General features: G+C 41.2%; 1 protein-coding gene across 3 annotated transcripts in view; it reads left to right on the forward strand.

Moving 5' to 3' along the window:
• Positions 1-3853, forward strand: part of LRP5 (LDL receptor related protein 5) — a 189994-nt gene extending 186141 nt beyond the window's left edge. For all 3 annotated transcript variants that reach the window (XM_033156106.1, XM_033156113.1, XM_033156120.1), the window contains 3 exons: positions 269-408; positions 2285-2382; positions 3513-3853. In XM_033156106.1, coding sequence (XP_033011997.1) covers positions 269-408; positions 2285-2382; positions 3513-3774 — 500 coding nt within the window. In that variant the 3' untranslated portion in view covers positions 3775-3853. The remainder of the gene's footprint in view (positions 1-268; positions 409-2284; positions 2383-3512) is intronic.
• Positions 3854-14718: the final 10865 nt, after the last annotated feature.

Genomic DNA, 14718 nt, shown 5'->3' on the forward strand with positions numbered 1-14718 from the left:
GATGGTGTGGAGTAGGGGTGTGGCCTGAGGAGAGGGGGCGTGGCCTGGGAAGCATCCCGAGGACCACCTACAGGCCTGAGGTTTGCTGCCCCAGGCTTAGGGCATTCTCCGATATTCCATTACTTTAAAAAATAGAAATGGAGCTTTGTAGTAAAAGGAGAAGAGTGTTGCGCAACATTTGTATACGAAGGATCTCAAGGACTGCTTTGATTTATCTGTGTAGAAGAGCTAGACAAGCTGACCTTCGTTCCATTTCCCCCCCTTACAGGCATCTCTTGTGGAAAATCTATGATCAGCTCCATGAGCCTGATGGGGGGAAGTAGCGGTGCCCCTCTTTATGACAGAAACCACGTGACAGGGGCCTCCTCTAGTAGCTCATCCAGCACTAAAGCCACCTTCTATCCACAGGTAAGTTTTGAAAATGCTATGTTTCCCGTTTTGTGCCCCTATCTCCACATTTATGACTCAGAAATAAGCTTTGTTTGTTTGTTTGTTTTAAAAACCCTTCCAAGTTGCTGGCTTTGAGTTGCAGGGCAGCCTAATTCCCTCTGAAGGTGTCTGGCATTCTCCTCTTCAGTTCACTGAGCAATAATGAGGCTCTTCTTTTCAGAAAAAATCCCAGAGAAGTCAGGATGATCACTGAGCCTGGTAATGAGTAAACGGAGTGTTAGATTTTGTAGCACACATTTTTTTGTTCAGATAATGACCTTTGAGAACATTCCTCTGAGTGTCTGCGGTTTTGTATCTCCCCCACCCCCTACCTAAGTGTAATCATTCTGTTCCTTGTGAACTTTCTGAGTTTGCTGACCTAGTAAGGCAGTTAGCAGCACAGTGTCGTCCCACAGGCGTGTGCCAAAGTGAGAACACACACAGAGAGAGAAAGAGAGAGAGAGAGAGAGACAGACAGACTGGTCAGAGATGATGGGGAGTCTCAGAAGCCAAACGTTTCTCCTGCTGTTTATTTGCATTGATTTTTGTCTTGGATCTCTGTGAACTGACCCAAATCCTCTGAATCCTCATCTCATAAATGAAAAAATAGCCATTGCTATAGAGAAAGCAAGAGAATGGGAGAAACGACTGTGATGAATCCATGAGAGAGCAGACTTGACTGGTTGGTCCAACACAGCCAATTGATTCTGTTGTATGTTTCAGAAGCCGCCATAAGGGGACTGCTCTGCCCCACAAATCCTCAGTCAGCTGTGCCCTTGTCCCAGCTATTCATGGCAACTCAGGGTCAAACTGGACGTTATAAGCTGCTTCTTAATTCTGCTGCTGGCTCTTGTGACCTTGAGCAAGTCAATCCAAGTCGCTCTTGTCAAAGCTAGGATGGACTGACTGATGTCTTCACATTTTCCTGCAGGGCAGAAGCAATGGATGGCAAGTGGCCAAACTGTTCTTTCTGCCCTTTATATATGGGGAAAGCAATGACTGAAGGCTACCTTTTTAAAATCATCCAAAAGAAGAGCGGCACAAAGTCTTACAATTTTTAAAAGTTACAAATTTTAAATAAACTTTTTAAAAAAGCAGTTTTAGGATACAAATGCCTTTAGATTTATAAGAGAGAAATTTGAGAAAGCAAATGAATTATGTATGTACGACTGGCAAACAAATGAGCTAAAGAACAGAAGAAAAGACCATTTTAAAAACGGGAAGGGTATGATCATGCTAATCCCTTGAAGAAATTTCAGCCACAATTTGCATTTTAAAAAGCTATATGGCTAAGACCAGTTGGAAATGAAAAGGATAGAGGGATACTTAAATAGACCAGGTATTGTTAAAATTTGTACAAAGATGTATTGATCAATCAGAATTTCCAGCAACCTATGAAGAAGTCCAAAACATAATCAAAACAATGAAAAATAGCAGTTCATACGGAATGGACAGTTTCAGAACTACTTGCTCTGCATACAGAAGGTTCAAAGTTAAATGCATTGTTTTTCCAGTTAACAAAATGTTTCTTTGAGACCCAGGGAACTGCTGCCAGGGAAGGTAAGCAGTTTCCTAGCCAATCTATTAGCAACCAAGTTAGTGGTTTCTAGGACAATACATGTTTACGTTTACAGTCAGAAACAATTGATGCATGTTAATAACATGGTTCTGTTCTTCTAATAAGAAGTAAGGATTTAGAGCAGACTCATACAACCTTTGTACTCCCATTATCAAGGCTACGCAAGGCAACTTTGTGAAAAACAGTTTTTGTGAACCTTTGTACACAAGAGCCAATGTGATTTCTGTTGGTAGCATGGTTTGGACAAAGAAAAATACTTATATTATCCTTTCACAGATTCTGAATCCACCACCTTCACCAGCCACTGATCGCTCCCTCTATAACACAGAAATGTTCTATTCTTCAAACATTCCTTCAACAACAAGATCTTACAGGTAAGCTCTCTTTTGAATTCTTCATAGCAAGGTGATGTCAGTGAACCAGAATGAACTTCCTCAAAGTTCAGCCTTCAAAAGCTTGAAAGGCTCTTTCCTCATTCAGTTTCCAATCTACTCTTATGTTTAATATGAATCACCTTTTGTTATAGTATTGAATTTATTTCTCTTTCTCTAATGCATATGCTTTAGCTGTCACATTATTACATTTTAATTGTCAGGATCCCAGAATTGGGATATAGGCCTGTTTACAGGTATACTGAAAACAGGCTAATTTTTAAAAATTTTATAGCACCCTTCAGCCTTGCTTCCAGTACAGTTTTAGTAGTAGTTGTTCTTAAAAACCAATGCAAATATAGTCCCTAAAATACCATAAAAAAACAATAACAGGTGTTTGGGGGGGGGCTTAAAAGCTTGGGAGAACAAAGCTGCCTTCATCTAGTATCAAAAGTACATCAAGGTTGGTGCCGAGCGGGTTTCCCAGAGAATGGAAGTGCACAAGTGGGGCACTGTCATCAAAAAGACTCTCTGGTTGCCACCTGCCTTATCTCAGTTTGCAGGAGTACCTGGAGAAAAGCCTCCCAAGATGTCTTGAGTACACTGGTGACCTGATGAAGGATCTAGGACCAGTTTTTCTGTTTCAGTGGCCTGGTTCTCATGTAATCTACCTTTTACTTTAGTATCCACCTCACTCTCCCCCCACCCACTCCTGTCTTTATAGGATTGGGAAGGAAACAAACGAAAGGGCTGGCTGGGCAATATGTGCAAACTAGCACACACAGTCTGTTTCTCTCCAAACAAATCATGAGCAGAAGGTTTGAACAGGCAGGGTTTATACTTTGCTTAGCACCTGTGGTTTGAGAGAAAGAGGTAGCCTCTGGTTTGTTTCTCTCGCGGCATGGCAAAGGCAAGAGTGGTGGTGGGGCGAAGGAGGCAAACCACAGTTTATTTCCAAGTATGGCAATGTGAAGTGCAAATCAGGCAACTCTAAAATGCAAATGAAACCCACTATCACAGCTGCCTCCTTCAGCTGACCATATTGATGTAGATAGAGAGGAATAATAACTCCTTTTCCTGCTACGGAGCGTATTTTTTATGATGCAGCTAACTCTGATGATTTTCTGTTTCAGGCCCTATCTTATACGAGGGATAGCTCCACCAACTACTCCGTGCAGCACTGATGTCTGTGACAGTGACTACACCACGAGCCGGTGGAAAGCCAATAAATACTACATAGACCTAAATTCAGACTCAGACCCGTACCCCCCTCCTCCTACCCCTCGCAGCCAGTACATGTCAGCGGAAGAGAGCTGCCCGCCGTCTCCCGCCACAGAGCGAAGTTACTTCCACCTCTACCCGCCTCCCCCGTCCCCTTGTACAGACTCTTCATGATTTCAGCAGAAGGAACTTATCTTTTCCCTGTAAATATATTTTAAATATGAACACAGATTTTTAAATATATATTTTATGATCTAAAAAAATGGGGCGGGAACTTTAAAAATGTGAATAAAAACGGGTGGGGCCAGGGCTGTGAAAATTGTACAGCGGAATAATATTTATAAGTTGTGTTTTTGTTTTTAATTTAATATCCATTCTTTTTGTGCCATATTTTGCCTTTGCATTGAAGTCACAAAATTAAATCGACCTCCAAAGGAGGTGGGGAATGGGGCGTAGATACCTGGAGCTTTTGAAATTGCCGTTTTGATTCAGTAAAGGGGAATGTACAAGGGGCAGCGGCGGGGTGTGTGTGTCAAGTAACAAAAAAAGAGGGAGTAAAGATACTGTGTGAATGAATGGCAAAGTTGTTTGAAATATACATCCGGGATATTTTTATTATTATTATTTACTTGATCGTAGGTAATTAACCACAAAACGTACTTTTCTTTGGGGATGTTGCATTCCAAAAGAAAACGAGAAGAGGAAAAAAAGGCCTGTCCCCCTGTTTTTATTCCATCATTTGCTTTCCAGAGAAAGCCGTCCAGGGGTCAAGGTGGAATTCTGAAACTCGCTCTCATTTTATACATTGCAAACCACTTTTTGCTGGGATGAAATAATCATGCAGCCAGCCCACTGGACACCTTTGTGCTGCACATAGTCCTGTCAGGGTTCTGAGAACCTGAGTGTCATCTTAGTGGGGGGGGGGGAGAGTAAAGGAAACCGCTTTATTCTGAAGAAGTCCTGAGTTCGGCTTTGCAGTTGCCAGGAAGGCATGTGGCTAAGACAACTATGATAGAAATAGAAATGGAAAATCCAAAAAGTGATACCACTATCTGTTATCATGCTCATCTAAAAAGTCACAGTGGGCCAGCTTCTGTGAGATTTCTACCCCCACCCCCACCCCGGCCCACTATTTTTTGTCCCATTGAGTTTTTGCACAAAAATTCCAAGCTTTTATAAAAGAAATTTATTTCCAAAATTATGAGAGACATACTTAGTTGATTTTTTTTTTAAAGTCTCCAGTTCATTGAGCAACAGATTTATGTAATTGTGTGTGGATTACTGGATATCAGATACATTTTCCTCTGTCATATGCAGGAAGGGGTGCCTTTTCTGGAATGATGCCTGTCGTAAAAATCAGGATGCATCATCTATAAGCAGCATGCACACTTTTTCCCAGAAATATTGTCTTTGTTCACCTGCAGACTTACGCAGATTTAGTTGATTATGATTAATCCGTTGAAACTCATGTGTTTCATCTAGCTCCATTTGCATCAAGAGGTGCATGTCTGTAGAACATTTTTGCTTGAATGGGCTTCTTCTCATCACTTTTCATACACAGATCTGTCCTTTCTTTGAAACTGAATAAGCAAGCCTCCTCTTGACATTTGGCTCTCCTACACCTGCTGGATCAGGGCACATTTCAAATCTGTTTTTGTGCTTAGGAAGAGAGCAACACTTCTTGTGCTGTCTTCCTCTAAGTTTACCTTTTTCAGTGTTTAGACATGACTGCCTTGTACAGAATGTTTGGAAACTTGAGTATTCTAAGGGCTACAATATGAACAAGTAATGATAAGGAAAGGAAAGAAAGAACTAAAATCACAATATGTTTTCACAGCTGCAGAACAGCAGGTGCAACAGACTTTTGAACAGCCTTAATGGCACTGACAAGGATGAAAAATGTTCCCTTTTGAACTCATAGCTGATTTTTTTGCAAATATTTTTTGGCTGAGCATGATGTGAAACTCCTCCAAACCCTCGCCAGTATTTCCTATCTTACTGAGTGGGTGGAGTTTGACGTTGGATGTTTATCTTACCATTCCTTTCCTTAAATCTGTGCTTCCTAAGCATTTGGACCGATGCTTAGATTTGGCAGGACGGGGTGGGTTATGTCCCTCAAGAAATTATCCTTTCCTTCTCTTGCAAAGTTTCAGCGTGGTGGATGAAGAATTGTAATTATTTGCAAATGCTAACTCCACAGATACTGCAAATGTCTGTGGATACCGCAAAATCAATATCCTGCTCCTATAAACTGGAGGGTGCCACAGACATGAGAGTTCTCCCAGCACTTCCAGCACAGGCTCTGCTCGCAGTAATGCATGTAGTTGGCTCTGGTCAAAGTCATTCATAACAGCATCTTAACTTGTTAAGTATTCTCAACAAATCCCTGATTAATGATGTAAACTGAGAAGCAGGAAAGAAAGGCCATATCCAATTGTCTCATATCCAACTAAATTATAAGCAAAGCGTGCATGTATATTTTACAGTTGAGAGATTTCCATCCCGTTGTTTGACTTCAGCATAACTGTGTTTAAACTTTCACGTGGCATTTGTAAAGAGATTGCTATTTTAACTCTTAACATTGCAGGCCTAATTTATGGTTGTCTTGCAAGTGACACTGAACGTTAAAAGACAGATATTTCAAAAACCTGCTGATTTCAAAAGAAAGAAAATAAATCCACAATTTTTTGAGGATGTTCCCCAACATTTTCGGAAACACGTTATTGTGCATTGAGCAGAACAGAGAACCATAAGCAGATGGGAAATAGCTACTGTTGCTCTTAGTGTAGGCCAGTTCTAAACAAGTTTCTGCACATGCATGAGATTTTGTAAACTGATGCACAAACAGAACACCATCTTTGGGTTTAGCTTCCATTTTTTCACAAGGGCGAAATGTAAAATGCATTTGCATCCAGCCCATGGTCTTCACAGAACCAGAGAAAATATTATGTTTGGTTTTCTTGACCAAAGCTGCGTCGCTTGAGTTATGGCCCATTGATTTCGACAAGCCTGTTTAAGAATTTGCAGGATTGTGGTTACTAAATTTTGGTATGAAATGCTGCAATGTTTTCAAAGAAGCAAATTGTATCATTGCAGAGAAGTGCATGCCACACTTTCATCACTTGGGGTCACCTTTCCATCTAGTATATCCATGGAAATATGATTCCCCTCCCCTCTTTCACAAACTCCCCACTAATGGAAAGTTAGAATTTGTGATGAGTGCAGAAGTCTTTCATTTCGTATGTTCTGAGCCTCATATTGGTCAGTTTCATTGGATAACCCTGAGCTCTTGTATTCTGAGAAGAAATGTCTTTGCTTTATAGTTTTCCTGTAATTGACATACTTTGAGCCAGCAGAGCCATCAAGTGCATTTCCAGTAAATGAACAGCATGAAAGCGTTTGTTGCGCAGCCCTGAATTTTAATTTTTAAATATATACTCGTCAGTACTGTGGGCTAGGCTAGAATTCATTTCCTTATTTGACATAGGTCTCAGGGCAACACACTGCGGCATAGAGGAACATGTGACACACGAAGTCAAACAATCAGTTTTGGACAAACAATCAATTTATTTATTTTTTAAAAAGTGAATTTGAAACTTAAGTACAGAAATGACAAAATAATTAGCTTGCATAAATGATGCTTTGAACTCAAGCACAGATTTTTTTGTGGGAGGGGATGAATTCGCCTTGTGCTATCAAACAAGATGATCCATGTGGATTGATTTCACTGTAAGTTTTCAGCTTTGCACATTAAAACCTAAGAAGCAGCACATTCTTTTCAGACCATGTTGGTACAACAGTGTCCAGACATAGTTGTCTTACAATACTTCCCTGCAAAGCGGTCACTGGCTGTGTGTGGCATTCTTTCACCCAATAACACTTGTCCAAAACTTTTAATTTATTTTGAGGTGGTTGGCGGAGCCTCTTTTTCACAAAGTACTTTCTGATTCTTAAAAGCTCTCAAATCTGTTGCCTACCGATAGATGCACTAACCACATGTCCTAATCCAGCCTGGAAGTCAATTTAGTCTTGACAAGCAGCCTGGCATACACACGTGCCTTTTTTTTTTTTTAAAGAGGAAAAAGTAGACCTAAAAGCTAGCTTAGTTTACCCTTGCACCTGAAAAGAAACTGTTGAAAAGTAAAGCATAATTTTCTGCAAGTAAGTCCAACTGAGTTCACAAGGAAGTGGCTATAGGATTGCAGCCTAAGGCCAGGAGCCATTTCCCCCAGAGATCCCCTGTGGTTAACTTTTTCAATGTGTGTCTGCATGTGTGCTTGTGTGCTGTGGAAAAGAAGGGTGTAAGGTCGAGCTTACTTGTAAAATATTATCTGTGGAAAATACTTTGTAAATAATGTAATTTGAAGTACTTTGCAATTAGAAACAGAACAGTTGTGGATTTAAATAAATAAATAAATCCTATTGGCCTGGAACAAAATGAAGCAAAATATAAAATAAAAATGGGGCTAGCCAATTGCAACCTAGAGATCCCCCCCCCCTTTGAATCTGCTTGGTTCGTTAGGTGCCGCAAGGCAGCCAGAGCAACGTCTACCTCTTCTGTTTCCTGCCTCTTTCTGCCGTGCAATACACCTGGTGCTGTGCCCATTTCAGTAGGCGCACCAGGGAGATGACAGAACCATGGGGAGAAAGGGAGCAGGAGAAGCAGCTGCTGCCTCATTGCACACTGCAGTGAGAATCTTAGAGGTGAAATGGGGGCATTTCTGGGTTGCAACTGGGCAACTCTAAGGAAGACATCTTAGAAAATGGGGGTAGTGCTTTGTTGTTACACATGGACTTCAGAGGGCATTTTAAACAGAAGTGAAACCCAGGCTGCTTTCTGTATTGTATCTAAATATTTCTTGCAATTGCTGCTAATGTAAATGGACATGAATATATACAAATATTGCCAAGAATGGTTATAATAGACTCACGCCAATCTTTTTTATATTTATATTGTAAAATGTACTCAGCAAACAGCCTAAATATTTTAGCTTTATACTTGTATCCTTTTTGTAGACACAATTTGTCATACACAGGGAAAAGTGCCTTTGGTATTTTTCAACCAGCCTAGCATATTGACTTGGGCAGATTATAACAAAGCCTTAAACAGCAAGTTGCCTCTTACTCGTTGTGTTCCACTCGTTAATTTTTCAGCATGCATCGTGCTGCAAAAATGTATTAATGCTCAAGTCATTCCAAACAAAGGCATCCGTAAGATGGTGGAATTAAGTTTATTTGGACATCATTAATGCAACATCACTAAATGTTGACTTTAGAAAATTGGTGTGATTTGTGGCAAACGCTTCAAAGTATCCTGTGGGGGAGTTTTGCTCTATTTCAAGGGAACTTCCACTAACCAACATGTATCCCCATTTCCTGGGAGTCCTAGTGTTCATATTTTTACTGGTTATGCTCTCAGTATAAAATTGTATGTGACTTTTTGGTTTTTTTGTATGCGATTGCTGCAAAGTACCAGTTATGAAGTTATATTAACATGTTCCTCACAAGGTCTGGCATTCATGTTACTACTAATTTTTTTAATAACACTAGGTTAAAGTTCTTTGCATCGCCAGCAGAAGAGTTATTAAAATCACTGTTTATAGAATGTAGCATTCTATAAAGAGGACTGTTTGAAAATACCCTTTTAACTGCACATACACACCCACACTTTGGTATGCAAGCAACCAAACAAACAGAGCAAAGTCCAGTTGGGCTGGATTGTGTTGTAAAATTGAACATACAGTAAGCAACCTTGACATTGCGACTTAATCATTGTTCCATATCACCAATGCTAAAGTGTTGTTTCAAGTTTCTTGCTTCATATATAAATAAACATCTGTAAAGTTAATTCTCTACATTTTGTATTATAGATTTTGTTGGCATTGTTTTGTAATTCAAACTCTGGGGAGGATTGTTTGACACCTCCCTGCATAAATGATTTTTCATGTAATACTGTTGAGAGTGGGTTTTTCTTCCCTCCTGGTGTTAAACTTTCAAAAGAAATTGGTGCGTGTTACAGCGTATTTTATTTGCTGCATCTTTCCCAGTGCATATTGGTTTTATTCTTTCTGAAGTTTATAGACTGAATCCCCACCCGTCCATAATGCATTAATGTTGGTGAACACATTTTGCATGAACAGTTTTAAAGTTGTGTTGAAGTTTGCGGTGGTGTTGTCAACCTTCCCTCCTTTTTTTGTAATCACTGAAAACGCCTTTCCAGGAAATTTCATAGATTTAAGTTTACAGGGCAGCAATATATAATTAAGTGTTGATTCATTCTTGCTAATTTATGACTACAGCAACAAGCTGCTGCCTTACATTAGGGCTCATAATTAGTTTGTATCATTTCAAAGCACAAAGTTTCTCCAACTTTGAAGCCGCCTTATTTCTGCTCTTTCCAACTGGATAGCATTTCAGCTGTTGGAAATGGCAATTCCAGATGAGACACTTTGTGCAAACATATGAGCATGGATTGTACACATATTTGTGCATTTGATTGGACACACACAAAGTGAATGTGTTGAACAATTGAAAACATTAAATGGACACATCTGGGATGGGGCTCAAGGCTAATCTTGCCAGCTGGCGGCTTCTCCCTGTCCAGATAACCATACAGGCAGATTTGTGAAACTGAGCAGAACAACCCAGAGATAAATAACAGCACGCCCAGAAATCCTCTTTTTCTCTTCTTTGCTTCACGAAAAGGCATGGTAAAATCCTTGTACTCTGGTTTGCAGCACTTGACAGCTTACAGTGAGCTGCCCTTGTGCTCACTGTGGGAGTCCCAGAGGAAGAGTTGAGGATGTGGTTACTTGGCATATAATAAAACCACAAGATGGCATAGTTCTCCCTGACAAAATGTTTTTTCTCAGCAGTGGGTAAGGCATTTCTATCCCAATATGCAACTTCTGTTTTATGCAGTTCCCCCTTTTCTGTGGCTGTCTTTTCACACACCCCAAGCTTTTCTAACCCTTTCAGTACCCCTTTGCATCTCACATGCTGAAGTACATCTGCAGCCCTGGGTATCTTAAGGGTGGCTTAGCCTTTGGTCTTCCAAGTTGGGGAGCAGACAGCAGGGCAGCCAAGCTGACTCTCGTAACCAGACCCATGGGCCTTCCTGGTCACATCATAAATCCCACAAACCACTGCTACTTCTGGCACTTGCATCTTGAGCTTGGCTACTTAGGCACAGCAGGATGCTGGTTGAAGCTGAAAAGGTTCTTAAAAAGGCGAAAGGTTCTTTTAAAATGTATAGTTAAATGTATATTTTTGACCTGACTTTCGGAGTGCACTTTCGGAGCCAGTCCGGATTCTAGACCAGTTACTATGCAACACTTCATTCTGCTGACAAGAATTGCTGCATTTGATTGGACCAACAAGCTTTTTAGAACAAAAGGGGGGGGGGAAGAGCCTGAAAGCCATCTTCTCCTAAAATTCCACTCCTTAAAAGATTCTCATTCTCAAAGGAATCTGAACATTGTTTTCCTCCCCTGGCTAGCTGTTGGCTAGATAAGTTTTGTTTGCAGGTTGTATGGTCTTTTCCATTTTATTGCATCTGGAAATAATTTTGCTCATGTGGAGTGTTTGCTTTGCTTGCCTTTATTAGGAAACTTGCCAGGGTCTGATCTGACCATTTCTTGCAAACAGCCAAGCACTTTGCTCTGGAATTGCCTGTTTTGCTCTGGTCCAGGCATCCATTATGGACTTTCTTATTCTTTGTAGCAGAAACAGATGAAACGGAGTCTGGCTCACTTTAGCTATCATGCAAAAAACACTGGGTTGTTCTCACCATAGATGAGACCCCACATTTAGAATCGTAGAATTGTAGAGTTGGAAGGGAGCCCAAGGGTTATCCAGCCTGTTTCATTGCATGCAACTTCACAGTATACCAGGGAGCTGAACATGCTCCACAGTGTTGGAGAGGGAGCAAAGGAGCAATCATAACACTGGCTGCCTGCATCTCACCATACCATAATGAGAGGAGGGCCCTGAGGGAATCCAGAAATATCACCTCAAACATTCAGGAACCCACTAGAATCCATAAGTCTCTGGGGGTGGAGTCGCCCATCCTAATGGGTCCCCCATCCTTATAGGAGAAAGTACATTTAGCCCAAACTTATGACCATGACAACTTGCTCATAGAAACCCTCTCTTTTTTCCAGACCGTCAACCACCTCACCAGAAACAAAAACCAAATCAAAGAGATGCCCTGCACTATGGATTGGGCTGGTGACCACTTGAGACAGCTCCATGTTAAATCATGAACAATCCTTGTTCATAGCTCAGCATCCTGCAAACAGGATACCCCATTCCGCTCAATACCAATTCAGCAAAAATAAACACAAATACATGTGATCAAATTAATACACACACACACACACCCTAAAAAAAAAAATCCTGCTGGTTGGAACACCTAGAAACCTTGCAAGAAATCGGGGCGGGGGGCGGGGGGACAGCTAAAAAATTGACTCAAGCAGGAAAGAATGTCTTCAGCTCAGCAAGGCTGACTGCAGTAGTAATTGCCTCTTTGGAAGCCTGGCGAGCATCCACCATCTCAAGAGGTTTAGGATTCAAGTTTACATTTTGGTGAGATTTGCTGTCCCAGACGTGTGTGTTTTTCTAATTAGCGAAGTGACTGGAGCTGTCCTTCTTCCTTATAAAGCAAAGGAGAGGAGGCTAGAGGAGGGTTGGACACTCTCCTACTTCCTGAATGTCAGTCTTCCGATGAATAGTCCTAGAGAGCTGTTCTCCTTCTATACATTCACCAGCGCAAGCCATCACATTCTGCATCTGTCTAATCAGCATGAGTAACACATCAATACGGGTGAATATCAAGAGGCTGGTTAGTTTTGCCTGGTTAGGTAAGCTAAAGGTAAAGGACCTCTGGATGGTTAAGTCCAGCCAAAGACGACTACAGTATGGGGTTGCTGTGGTCTTCATTTCTCTTTCAGGCTGAGGGAGCCAGTGTTTGTCCACAGACAGCTTTCGGGGTCATGTGACCAGCATGACTAAACCGCTACTGGCACAACAAAACACTGTGACAGAAGCCAGAACACACAGAAACTCATCTTGAAGAGGTATTTCCCCTGTAAACTTCCTTTTTAGGACAATTCCGGGGAAAGGGGAGTAGCTGCAGACCAATAACTTTCTCTTTCCACCATCCGCCCCCTAATTCTGCCCAATCTTCTTTAATGTTGGCATCATAATGAGGGCCGAGCTGATGCAATTGCAGACCCCTTCTCCCTCTGGTTCTTATTTTCTCCAAGCATCCACAGGCCATACATACTGGGCAGGTTTCTGAGGTGCTACGGCACACAACAGGTGGCAAATCACAACTCTGAAAAAGCCAGGTATGTATTTCCTGAGAGAGAAAGAAATGAGCATTACAGCCTGCACCGCTCCCACAAAGGTCTCCTGTCAGCCGTGTGGTCCAGTGTGAGGGTAGCAGCACAGACAAAAGCACTCAGTTTTAACTTGGTGGGGGATTGAATATGTTGAAACGCCAAGCCAACGCCATCGAACTTGAAGTCACCTGGGCATACGCATTGATTCATTGGCCTCCCTTCGTCCCTATGTCTGCTTTCTACCCCCATCTTTAATCTTTTATGGGTATTATTCTTTCCAAAGGACCAGATGTGTCCCTAAGCGTGATCTCTATTTTTTTTCACCAAAGGTGAAAAAGCAGCATTCCATTCTGTGAAACCCTTAGCAAGAGGGTTTTTTTTTCTTTTGCTGAGCACTATGTTTTTCTGTCCCCACTACAGGAAGCATCAATAAACATCAACCCAACAAATTTAAATTCTGCTTGCCCCTGGAGGAATAAGTAATGGAGGTGCATGTTTTCCACAATGGTGGTTGCCACTTATTGGGCCTGCTAGGGTGGAAGGCTAGCAATAAATGGAGCCAGATCCAAAGGCAGCCGGAGCCGACTAACTATAGTTTTGTCCCCATCCTGAGATTAAGGAGGAACAAAGTCTGATGCATTTGAAATCACTTGGTGGCCCTTACTGACTTACCTTAACACTTCCCAGTTGTACTAGTAGACCTCAAAACACCCATTTGCCTTTTTGGTCTGATTATCTTCCAATATATTAAACTGAAAACATAGTTTTATATCTGTTTGTTATTATTTTGTTTTTGGATATAATTTTTAGCTAGCTCTTTTTGTGATCTTTGTATATAGGTTTCCGAAACTATTTTTTTCGGAATTCAGACTGTGAAATATGGTATGTGATGGATTTTTTTGTTGAAGTTAATGGATAGGGATTCTTCTTTAATTTTCTTTTAATGAATAAAATTGAAGAAGAAGAAGAAGAAGAAGAAGAAGAAGAAGAAGAAGAAGAAGAAGAAGAAGAACAACAACAACAACAACAACAACAACAAGAAGACGACTCAGAGAGCCAGGGCCAACAACAACAACAACAACAACAACAACAACAACAAGACGACTCAGAGAGCCAGGGCCAACAACAACAACAACAACAACAACAACAACAACAACAACAAGACGACTCAGAGAGCCAGGGCCACCACCATCTCTGGGCTGGTTCTAAGTAAGAAGGCAAGTGGATGGGGGCTAGCTCAGGGCAGACAGGGATTGTTAGGAGAATGCTTCATTCACCCTATGAGAACACCATCCACTGGGCTCTCCCTTTTACTATTATAAAAGCAGAAGGCCATCGGTGCTACCTGGCTTATACATGCACTGTAAAGAAACGCCTCATATAACCAGCATGCTTCAGTCTAATTAATGCATGAAAGGGTTAATGCCATAGAGTAAGCTGGCCAGCCAGGCATAGCCTATGTCACTTCCCTTATCCTTGGGAGGAAATGGGCAACCAAGTCTTTTGTTGTAGTCAGTCTACTATGAATTTGGTGCATGAGGAGCTCTTAGCTGCTCCCTCCAACCACATAGCTTTGGCCAGCCTCTTTTGTTTCAGACGATAATTGAGTGTGAAACTAACATTTAAGGAACTTATTATTATTTTTTAACCAAGCAGTTTTTTACTGCAACTTTTTCTGACTTCTGTATGGAAAAAGCACATGAATCTGACCTTTGAAGAGTTCTGTAAGTAAACCATTTTTTAACTTGCCAAACAGGAAGTCTATCTTTGTGCT

This window comes from Lacerta agilis, chromosome 1, assembly GCF_009819535.1.
Source record: "Lacerta agilis isolate rLacAgi1 chromosome 1, rLacAgi1.pri, whole genome shotgun sequence".
NCBI classification, from domain to species: domain Eukaryota; kingdom Metazoa; phylum Chordata; class Lepidosauria; order Squamata; family Lacertidae; genus Lacerta; species Lacerta agilis.